Source organism: Phodopus roborovskii, unplaced genomic scaffold (assembly GCF_943737965.1).
Source record: "Phodopus roborovskii unplaced genomic scaffold, PHOROB, whole genome shotgun sequence".
Lineage (NCBI taxonomy): Eukaryota > Metazoa > Chordata > Mammalia > Rodentia > Cricetidae > Phodopus > Phodopus roborovskii.
The window spans coordinates 1,771,448-1,783,648 of record NW_026126682.1 but is presented as its reverse complement, the minus strand read 5'-3'; the positions used below and the strand labels follow the sequence as shown (position 1 = coordinate 1,783,648).

The 12,201-nt window shown below is 35.9% G+C and overlaps 1 protein-coding gene across 1 annotated transcript in view; it reads left to right on the top strand.

The window, feature by feature from the left end:
* Nucleotides 1-12,201, top strand: part of Sema3d (semaphorin 3D) — a 115,055-nt gene that overhangs the window by 79,192 nt on the left and 23,662 nt on the right. Inside the window, exons 8-10 of the mRNA XM_051174593.1 lie at nucleotides 26-140; nucleotides 1,217-1,286; nucleotides 5,240-5,384. Coding sequence (XP_051030550.1) covers nucleotides 26-140; nucleotides 1,217-1,286; nucleotides 5,240-5,384 — 330 coding nt within the window. The remainder of the gene's footprint in view (nucleotides 1-25; nucleotides 141-1,216; nucleotides 1,287-5,239; nucleotides 5,385-12,201) is intronic.

Sequence of the window (12,201 nt, the reverse complement as noted above, 5' to 3'; positions counted from 1 at the left end):
CTTTTTTTGTTTCCCATTCATTTAGAATGATGTAGGTGGACAACGAAGTCTGATAAACAAATGGACTACTTTTCTTAAGGCTAGACTGATTTGCTCAATTCCTGGAAGTGATGGGGCAGATACTCATTTTGATGAACTCCGTAAGTCACATGTCCTTTGTTCTCAGAAGAGTCTTACTGCCTAATCAAGTAATTCAGTATTTATGTACTTTAACATCAGATGCGCAGATGCATACATTCACAAATAAGCTCAGCCTGAAGTTGTTCTTACTAAGTTGATATTTGAAACACACAAAGCCTATGTTTTTCTCTCTGTCTTGATGCACAATATAATGAAGTATTTCTGTATTTGAAAAATCCTTTAATTTAACAAAGGAAACAGAATTGTAGTAGTTAGAAGACGTGGATCATGCAAATAGAAAATCTATCCATGTGTTCCCCTTCTTCCCCTTTTCCTTGGTGGGAGCAATCCTCTACAGGTAGAAGAACCTGGATTCTTTGTTCCTAGGATGCCCTCTGCTGGACAGTGGAATATTTATTGGCCATGCTCATCTGAATCAAAACATATTCAGAGAGGCGGCAGACAAATTTCATTTCTCTTCTTTTATTCTTCTCAAATCTAGTTCTGGAAAGACTCTACTTGCCAATCAAGTCAACACCATTAGTTTTTGTCTTATAATTTTATTTTCAAGTGTGCAAAATAATTAAGTCCACCAATTACTTCATTAGTATTTTGTGCTTTACTCATATTGAAAATAAACTCACCACATCTTGCATAATCATGCAAAACATTCTAGGACCACTTTACTATCAGCGCTGTATTCTTTGAACATGCAGCTATTTTCATATTGAAACACTAGGCTGGAGCCATTGCAGCCCAACTTCTTTCTTTTTTTTTTTTTTTTTTTTTTTTACTGCTGGGTAATATCTTTCTTTAGTCTCTGTTTAGTCTCTGGTTTTCATTTTATATGAAATCATATATTCATAATTGGAAATAGTCATGGAGACTGCTGAGTCATCACATTTACACTTGGTTGACACATAGCACTAGGAAGTTATGTCACATAGATGAGAAAGCTTTTACTCATAAGTTCTTAATAGTGTAGTGATTCATCTTTATTTTGTATGCTGCTTAGAGTTCTTGAAGTATTATATATTATTACAAAGCAAATGTAATACTGAAAAAAATTGCTACATAATTATTTTTCCATTTACAGAAGACATTTATTTACTCCCTACGAGAGATGAAAGAAATCCTGTTGTATATGGAGTCTTTACCACAACCAGGTAGGTTGAACACAATCCTGTTTTTAAAGATTATTTTTTAACATATGAAGAGATTTATTATAAGGAATTAGGTTACAGGACCATGGAGCTTTGCTAGGCAATTCCAAAGTCCAAAAGTTAGGCTGCTGGGTAAAAGTAGAAGCTGAATTCTCAGATTGGCCCAAATTACTTCAGTGGCAGAATCTGAGTATATCCCAGCTGGGTTTTAAAACACCTGTCACTTTTCTTGTTCTCCTCTATTCTTTCCCTGTCTCATCTTCCGGTTACCCTCATGCATACCTCTCCCCTCTTCTTCTCCCCTTCTCTTTCTCCTAACTCACTCTTCCTTTCCTCCATGCTCCCAACTTGCTCAGGAGATCTTGTTAGCCTCGTGAAGCTGATATATCAGAAAGGCCACCACAGTGTAAGTGGTTTGCCTGGGGTGGATGATGAGGCTCTTTGCTGCCATGTCAAACTCTCATATCTGGGCAGTTGGATGAGAGTCCGTTCTGTACATCCTTAGTTTAAGCTTTAAGAAGAGATGTTTTTGTTTGTCTTGAATATATATATATATATATAAAATTTATGTGTTTGTATCTGTGTGTACATATGTGCAAGTGTATAGAATGCCTAATATTTTGAAGTGGGATTTACAGGCAGTTATGAACTGCCAGCAGTGGGGGGTTGAAAACCAAACTGGTTTTCTACGAGAGCAGCATGCTATCTTATCTCCTGTACCATCTCTCCTGCCCCAAATAGAATGCTTTTAGTTCTTGAAAATTCCATGCACATGAGACAAATAGCTGTTGACTTGTTTGATTCACCACCATTTGCATGCTCACACTGTCCACTGAGCCTCTTCTCCAGTCCCACACTAGCATAGACATAGCAGTTACTTCCTTCACCACTCTGACCAAACATCCAAAAGAAGCAACTTTTAAGAGAAATGACTCAACCTTTAAAAATGTAATCCATTATGGCGTGCTCCAGAAGCATGCTCACACTTGAGGGAATTATGAAGCAAAGCAAAGCTAGGACCACAATCAGAGTTAGGCTATAACTATCAAGGCCTACTCCCCAGAAACCCACTTACTCTGTTGGTGGCCCCACCTCCCAAAGGATGTACAACCTCCCAAAATAGATCTACTAACTTGAGAAAAGTTGTTACAAAAAAACATGAGTCTGTTAGGAGCACCTAATGCTAGATGATCTTTTTAATTTTCCTTCACAGTTTCATAGCACATATATTTTTATTTTTTGTACTGGTTTTGTGTTTCTTAGAAATCCATTCAATTTGTTCTTTTTATACTGGCATTGTAGCCACTATGCTAATTACCACAGATAACTTTCACCCAGTTCCCAGTCCATTCTTGCTATTTTCAGTCTTTTTCTGCTATACCTGACAGATCAATAACTCACCTGAGCTTATGCTACTGCACACATCAACAAGCATATCACTAAAACGAAGTCATGGTATAAAATTGTTAGGTACAAAAAACATACACATGTAACATTCATAATTAGTGTTTTCAAGATGTGTGACCCTAGAGGTAATACTGAAATAATTCATGTAGAACTGAATTCATTGATGAGACTATAATCCATCACAGGATGGAGCTCTGCCGGCTCAGCCTATCAAATCACAACCCCTGGTTCCTGTGCAGATAGATGTGGCTGTTCTGACCAGTCCACTAAACTGTTCCCTAAAATTAGTGGTCATTTCATATAAATAAGTCCAGACTGGAGCCTGTCCTCATTTTTATGCCTATATTCTTGTCTTGTTAATTTGTAGTGCTGCCTTGTAATATCATTAAGATTCTGTGACTTCATAAGTTTGTAGCAGCATCCGCAAACATTTTTATAAAGGTGTGTGGTCCTTCTTCTCTTCATCCCATTTCATTCAATTACTTATATTTGACTGTGTTTAAAGTATACAAACACTTCCATTGCGATCCTAGAATATTTCTCAGTTTTTTATATATCCTCCCTTAACTCTTTATCAATGTGCTTTGACATAAATATTGGAGGACTTGGATATATTATTATCTACAGTGAAAGAAATAACTCTTCTATCTCCCTTTGAATAAATGCCTGCAATTTACAGTTTATTTTTCCCATGGGAAGACCCTCATAAGCTGGAAATTTCTAAGGATTCAGAATACATCTGAGTATGTGATTAATTGTGAGACTTAAGGTGGAAATATTTTAACATGAACATTAGGAAGATACCCAAAGAGCTGTTGTTTGGAAATCTATTTTCTAATAATGTAAGGGGAGTATATAAAAACGTAAGAGGAGGAGCAATGCCTGCAGTGGCTCATGTATCTCAGCTCTAGTTTTCTTGGCCCCTTTCCATGCAAAATCTGTCTTTGAAGTTGAGTGTGTTCCACACAGATGTAGATATGTGCCAGGGACACAAGAGCTCCAAGACACTTCTTTTATTTTTTTCCCTCCCCTATCAAGTTTCTTCCCACCCAGAGTGTGAAGTTACAAATCAGCTCTTTGTTCCTGGTGTTCTTTGTTGTTTTATTTTTAATATTGTCCAGAAGAATGGAATAATTTTGGAATGTATGTCATATCCTTTGTCTAGTAAAAAAAAACATAATTACCTTTTAATGGTGGTGCATTATTTCTTTAAAATATAATCCGCAGATATGTGATTATTATCACTTTCCTCCAACCTGATGTTTCTCACTAACACCATTTCAAGAATACTCATGATCATGCTTCCCATGCTAAATAATCATTTGTTTGTGTAAAGCCAGGATGACATCATTTGGTCAGAAAAGTTTGTCTAGTTTTAAGAACAGGCTTCCAAGAAATTGCATTTTACTTTCCCAAAATAAAGCAAGAAAGAAATATCTGAAGGTGTTACCAATTGTCATCTTGGTCTTACGGAGTTTTAAATTTTCTGTGAACATTTTGGCTGTTTAATATTTCTACTGAAACCATATGATTATGATGACATTAAGTATTAAGTAGATGACTATAATTCAAAAGCTCAGTTCAAGAAATGAAAGTTTATTTCTGCCTTAAAATTTGTTTTAACAAAATCACTTGAACAACACATTCAGTACCTGAACTCAGAATGTGTACTCAGTTTTAGTGGATGGATGAAGGGACAGGAAATTGGTTTAATCAGCAAATACCCTTGCACACAGTCATAACAACCTCAGATATTTCCCTTCAACATATGGTTGAAAAAAGAGAATTGAATTTGTCCCTTCCTCAGAGTATTATATCATACACAAACACAAATAAGTTTCAAAAACACAGATGACCAGTATCACTTTTCCTGTATCCAAATGATTACTGTTTTAAACATTGATAATACAACTTTTCATATTTTAAACTCTTTGTAAGTATTATAATGATTTAAAAAAACTTAACAATATGTGAGGAATCATCATACATAGTCATTTCTATCCTACAGTTTTGTTTTTCCAGGATCAGTGGCTCTCAGCCTATACATTGTGTGTCCTTTGGGGTTGCAAATAAGATACCTTGCATGTCAGATATTTACATTATTATTCATAACAGTAGCAAAATTGCAGTTATGAAGTAGAAATCAAACTAATTTGTGGTTGGGATCACCACAACATAAGGAACTATATTCAATTGTCCAGTCTTAAGAGAGCTGAGAACCACATTATAGATGGTTCCTATTAACAATTAGGTGTTAGTGTAGAGTTCACCTTTTCCCTGAGTATTCTGGATGATCCACTTTGCACCACCCCCATTCCCTTTTTTCTATATGCTTCCATTACATATATGTAATGCAGCCATCACCACCACCACCATCATCATCATTAGTAGTCAGAATTACTTGCTTATTAACTCCTTCAAGGCATAGGCATATATTTAGGCAATGCCTGTCAACTGGAAAGTGCCGTAGATTTTCCACACAGCTCTAGGTTGCAGATATGTGCTCACTGGGAAAATTACTGAATTATGTTCATGTTCTTTTCTTTCAGCTCCATCTTCAAAGGCTCTGCTGTCTGTGTGTACAGCATGGCTGACATCAGAGCAGTATTTAATGGCCCGTATGCTCACAAGGAAAGTGCAGACCATCGTTGGGTCCAATATGATGGAAGGATACCTTATCCCCGACCCGGAACGGTATGTACCCAACTGAACAACTGAATTATTTTCTTAATTCCATATACAATTCCTTGTTCTATTATTACCAGCTATGCCATTTCTTAAAGCCACATGTGCTGTCAATTTTGAAATAACTTTTATTTTTTTACAGCAATATACTAGTATTTCCAATATTCAAATGGAGTTAAAATTTTTTGAATGATAATTTTAAGTATTAAGGAACTTGCTGGCCTATATTGTGATGGTTGCATTGTGATGGCATTACAAAATTTAGCTCACATACCAATTTAGTTGTTCAGAATGCAGGTTTTGTAAATTAGATGAAAATGCCAACTGAGCAATTGTCTTGTTTCACTTCTCAGCATATATTTTGCATAGATCTCTTGAATTTCTTAGTATTTAAAAGCTCTATTGTATAAATGGTCTCCTTTCTAGATATGCATCTGTCTTTTCTTTATCATGCTCAACTTTTGAAATAATATACAATTCTTAGAGTGGAAGAAATTCTCAATAACCTGGGGAACAAAACAACTTGATAGTATATACTATAATCACTGCAGCCTGAAGGATGTAGTAAGATTTGAATTTGAGTCCATCCCCTAAGCAGGGAAGAAATGGAAGCTATTGGCAGAAGGAGGAAGTGGATGGGACGAGGAGGGATCTTCTTAGTGCACATTTATTTTCAAATGGTGTAAACCATATTTAAAACTGATGACAAAAATTAAAATATATTTTTTCAATTTATGTATTTGCTTATAAAGAAAAGTAGGCTTGAAAATGGTTCTGTTAACTGTGAACGCATGAGCAATTGTGTTTAGATCCCTAAGAAACAACAAAAAAAGCTGGATGTACTCAGTAGTGATGGCACATGTCTTTAATCCCAGTACTAGGTAGTGATAACCAGGCAGATCTCTGAGTTCAAGGCCAGTCTGATCTACGGAGTAAGTTTCAGGACAGCCAGGGCTACACAGAGACACTCTATATCAGGAAAAAGAAAATCTGGATGCTGCTGCAATACATGCCTGTAATCACTTGCACTGCTGAGAGGCAGAGATAGAACTATCCCTTGTGCTTTCTGACCGGCTATTCTAGCCAAATGCCTGAGCTTTAGGGTCAATGAAAGACAGTGTATTTAAAAAAGGCATAAAGTCTTGAAAACACACATACTGACCCTAAACTTGATATGCAGGTGCAAAGATATACATGCAAACATAGGCATGAGCACCTGCAACTATACACACAAATAACTGAAGAAGTGCACGCACGCACACACACACACACACACACACACACACACACACACATACACACACATGTAGTATGAATGAGAGATTCTTCAAAACTTAGTGTCAAACAAGTTCATGTCCTATATATCTAAGGACATTTCTATATATTTCCATGAACACATCTAAAATAATCATCAAAAGAAATTGATTTAAGCCTTCAAATTCTTCTTATTCTTAAGAAGAAATAACTGGTAGTTGGGCTTTATTATATTCCTGTTACATAGTGTAACTAAACTTGTTTGTATTGTTAGGCAACTATTTGTTTGCATGATGTTCTGCCTTGATTATTAGGCATTCATTATTTTAATGAATAAATTTCTTTATTTTGGAAGTATTTGCTAGTTTTATCAAATTATTATATTATGTTGCTTTTGTTTGTTTATTTGGAAAGAGGATGACTTTTCCTGGGGAAATGTGCAAACACCAGAAAGATCTCCTTGAGAGATCAAAGAAACTATTACATCTGCATCTAGATTGGAGAACCAGTGAGTTTCCTGGTATCACTTACATGGGTGAAAGATTTCTTTTAAGATCTTGGGTGATTTCGGGCAGCTAAATCACAGAGAAACCCCACCTCACCTATGATATAACCACTTACATTTCTGAGTGTGCAGTACACCACAGTGCAGCATAGAGCTAAAGGTTGTGTAGCAGGTGTGTAGAAATCATTAATCTTCTTTGAAATGATGTGTCCATTATTTCCAACATTCTCTTTTCTTTTCTCCCTATGCCTTGACAGCCACCATATTTTTTGTTTCTGTGGATTTAACGACATCAATTTTTTGTATAAATCATAGACCTCTGTGGGTGGATTGGTTAACTCAGCATCATCATAAAAGCTCTTTCATGTTACATGTGGTAACAGGTTACATGGTAATGCATGCATGCATTTATGCATGTGTGTGTATGTGTGTGAATGTTAGTGTGTGTGTGTGAGTGTGTGTGTGTGTGTGTGTGTGTGTGTGTGCTGGAAAGCTCATTATTCATTCTTCTGTCAGGCTACATTTGCTTGTTCCACATCTTTGCTACTTGGAATATGATTGCTATGTACAGAAGAGTGATCATACTACCTCTTGGTACTGATTTAAATTCAAGCTGTTACAGTTCCTCTCCTTCCCAATTTTCTGGGTAGTATAAGTGGAAGGATTTGGAACCAGTACAATCTACATTAATAACAATAAATAGTTTTCATGCACAGACATGACCACTGAATATTATCATACTCATTAATTGAAAGACAATTATCAAAATGACTCCATACCAACATTGCTTTGTAGTTATAACATAACTGAAAGAAACTGCAGTAAAGTTTGCTGTTAACCATTTTCTCAGAGACTGCATAAAAAAACCTGCAAATATTATAGAAGGCTTACAGAATACTTATTATGTATCATATGTCTAAGCTCATAGACATTTCTCAGAAATGGCAATTTCTGACAAATTCAGAAATGACAAAATGACAAATGACAAAATCAGAAAGTGTGCATGTTATTGTCTTTCATTAAAAAAAGGAACAAAATGTGTCAAATATACTGGTCTCTTTTGAGCCATATACTCAAAATAACTGTAGCCAAATTTTGAAATGGCTAAAAGTATGCATAGGTTTTTAACTTCATAGTTTCTTTACTTAATCAGTTATTTTTCAATGAATCTTTATTATTTTACATGCTTATAATGGTCATCCTGTTTCTACACACAAGTATTTGTGATTTATTTAAAAATAAATTAATTTTAATTGTAATGCTGGCACTGAGTTAGAAATACCATGTGTGTGATGTGAAAATCTGTTACACAAATGCTTTTTACCAAATGATACCACTTTAAGTAACCACATTCATAAAGTCAGTGAAATTAAGTTTCACAGACTATCAAGTGGCTACCCTTGTAAAATTTGAGAATGTAAAAATTAGAATGAGTGATAGAGACATCATACTTCACCTTAATATTACACCAGGGGAAACCAGTGTCCAAAATAATTAAATAACATACCCAATCTCATATTACCAAACCAGCAAAATGAAAGGGCTGCTGGTTAGAGTTTTATGGTCAGTCCTTCCTTTGTCTCTTGTTATAATATTTGCCTCTCTATTAACATTCCCAATAAAATTATATGTCTGCATACCTGTCTGAAATTATTTACATTTATTTAATAACATCTTTTACCAGTCTCCTCTCTGTACTTATCAAAAGTACAAACTATACAGCTAAATTGTTTCTCCAATTCAGAAATTTTATATAAAATTATAACTGAATTTTCCTTATGACTTGGACATTGTCAAATATACTTACATGGTGCCTCGCTACATTTTTTTCATTGTTGTTTTGACACAGGGTCTTAGGTGTCCCAGAGAAGCCTTAAAGTTGCTATGTAGTCAAAGATGGCCTTGAACTCCTGACCTTCCCAATCAATCTTCCTGATCCTCCTTCTCAAGTGGTAGGATGACAGATGTGTGTTAACACACCCAACACAATTCATAAATATTCAGAACATAATCAAAGCATTGGTCCATTAGCACAGTTGTATCAACTACCATTCAGTCTTGTAACTTCTAAAGTGATAGAATTATCTTAGGCTATATGAAGAGCTGCATATATAATGCTACCTTCTGAGTGAGAATCTTGAATTGTTTCTCCTTGCTCTGGTCTTTCTTCTATACAAGTATTATGAAGCTCTATAGCCTTGCAATACTTGGTATATTTTATTTGATTACAGGGATATGTTTCTAACTTCAGGGAAAGGTTTGCTGAATATAGAATTTGTTTCTGATACATTGGCTCGGGTCTTTGCTTTCTTATTTTCTGTATCCATATTGCTTTTATTATTGAACACTGAGCTCATATCCCAGCAGGGACCTCGGTTAAATGCTTACACGTATGGGGACATTCCCATCTTCTTTGATTTTCTTGGTTCTGATAGAATGTTGTCCAACTGTGGACCAATGCCAAATCTCAATTCCTAGCCCATGATGCTCTAGATTAATAAACCTGCACACTCTCAAAAATTTTACCTCCATGATATTTCTGCCCTCTGGTGTCTGAAGAGAGTAGCTACTGAACAAACCAGATTTTGTTCAGAAAAAATTTTAGAATCTTCACTTTCTTCTTTGGTTTGTTTCTGACTGAAATAAAATATCAAAACAAAGCAAAGAATTATGGTAAAAGTCAGACATGGAAACCACTGGAAGCAGGATAAAAATAATAGTCTGAAAAATACTTCAGCCTCAGGAAGATTTGAAAAGAACGAGTTCAATTTTCAGATTTGATGTATTAGAAATAAATTAGTATAGTTTTAGTAAAGAAAGAGGTTAATTTTACAGTTTGATTCTGTATTGACAAGGAATTTTGTGTGTGTGTGTGTGTGTGTGTGTGTGTGTGTGTGTGTTTTCTGTTTTTATTTTGTATATACTGTGTGTATACATATTTGCAGCTGCATCTGAAAGCCTGAACTTGCTGTTGGGTACCCTTCTCTATCACTCTTTGTACATTGCTATTTTGGAGACAGAGTTGCAATAGTATTTTTATTTTATTTTTGGTTATGGAAATTTCTGTAAGGGAAAGGGAATCTGAAGACAGAGTAGCAGGGCTCAAAAAGTTCAAGATCCTTGGATTAATTTTTCTGTGGTTTCTTGTGCCCTAATGGCTTTATATTTAGGCAAATCTCCCTTCTTCCTCTCTAATCACTAGTACATGCTCTTTCTTTGCCAATCTATTTCAGACTGATGCTTAGAGAAATAACCATGGAAATATAATTCCACTGACAACAATTACATTTTCAATTTATAATAAAAAAAATCAGACTTCTTTTTACCTGTCACATAAAACGCTGTACTTATTTCCCCAGCTTGCCCAATAGAAAGTCCAGTTTGGTCTTTCCTTGTGCCATGACTTCTGTCACATTAGTCATTGCTCTGACTTGTTAGACAGGACCTGGAGAAAGCAGGAAGCAGCCAGCAGCATTGAGCAGGAAACCCTTTCACAGCTGCTTAGTGCCTTGCACGACAACCTTCTCTTGCCTGACTAAAACAAGTTTTGTTTCTTCTTGTCTTATCCATTGCTTTCTGCTGTCCTCCTGAAGCCCTACCCAAACACCAGGACCTGCCAAGCATTAACAGGGCCACACCAACCCAAGTGCAGCCACCTGGCATTGCCCGGGCCACAGGGCTAGCTGCACCCAGGCTTCTCAGGGTGTTCCTGGGCAGGCTCTCTCTCTCTTCAACTTTTGCCATGTATCTAACTACGTGTTGGCATTTTGAAGTCTGACTAGAAGTTTTCTGATCTATCTTTTTCCTCTCTTAAAGTTTAAACTGTCACAAGAGTTTTTGAGAAGAGCAAGGTGAACATAGTTAACCAACCAGGGTTCCTATTTTCCATGGATGGCCAAAAAAAAAAAAAAAAAAATGCTAGGAAAAACAAAATATGCTACATGGGTGAGATAGTGGGATAGATAGATGAATTATGACAATAGATGCAAATATTAAAGAATATACACATTCCCTAAAGTAACACCTAGAATGCATAGCTTCAGAGGGAACCTTTGAAAGAAAATTAATAACCAAAGATGGCTTTCCTTAAATGTGTTATTTCCTTATATTTTTCTTCATTTGCCCTTTATGGAACTTTCTTTACTGTTTTACCTGCATAGCTTCTGGGCACCTTTAGTTGTCTGTTACCAAAAGTGAACCTGCCTGGATTGAAGGTACTAAAACAACATGATTTAGTTCATCCTATCCTACCTTAAACACATCAAAACCACTTTTGCTGTTCCAGTGCTGCCCTGAGGACCTGAGATCACTCCTAGCAACAAGGGGCCAAGGGTCTCAGCCGAACACTGGGGGAAGCTGCCATGGGGGAAGCTGCTTTAAGAAGAAAATGTATTTCCAAAAACCTTTCTGTAGCTGTCAATAGAAACTAGGTTTCCCCTTATGTTCTTCTTCTTTTTTTTTTTTTTAATCCCTTAGATTTTATTACATTTGAATCTTTGGGAACATATCAGAGGCAACCTGGAAGGAACACTGCCAGCTAATGTTTGCTAAATGATGAGATCTTCATTAAGTTGCAGTGTCTTGCAGAGAAAGGTGTAATTATTTTAAAATTTGATACCAAAAATTGTAGTTTAATTATCATGAGTTAATCCCTTTGAAATTTTGGCTAGTGTGCAACTAAGGATATTTTTCCCCTTAAGTTGAAGGGCTCTTTCCAACATTTGATGTAGGCAAAATCTTGCCTTTAATGACAAATATTCAAATTGAACTGAAGGAGTTATGAGATATGAACCCCTTCGAAAATGGTCATTGAGTAAGACTCAAATGTACAAATATAGTTGGAACGAGCTCAATATTATCTGTGTCTATGTCCATTTCAAATCTACTCAATCTACTTAATACATGGCTCCTTCCATTGTCAAGTTGACAGATTTTCCTTGGATAAAGGGAAAATGAAGAAAGCAGTGAGGGACACCTAGACTTTGATCTGCAGACCAACTTCCAATGGCACGCAAATGGCTGGTGCAGAACATTTCTCTGTCAGATAGTCCTGGGACAAATAACTGG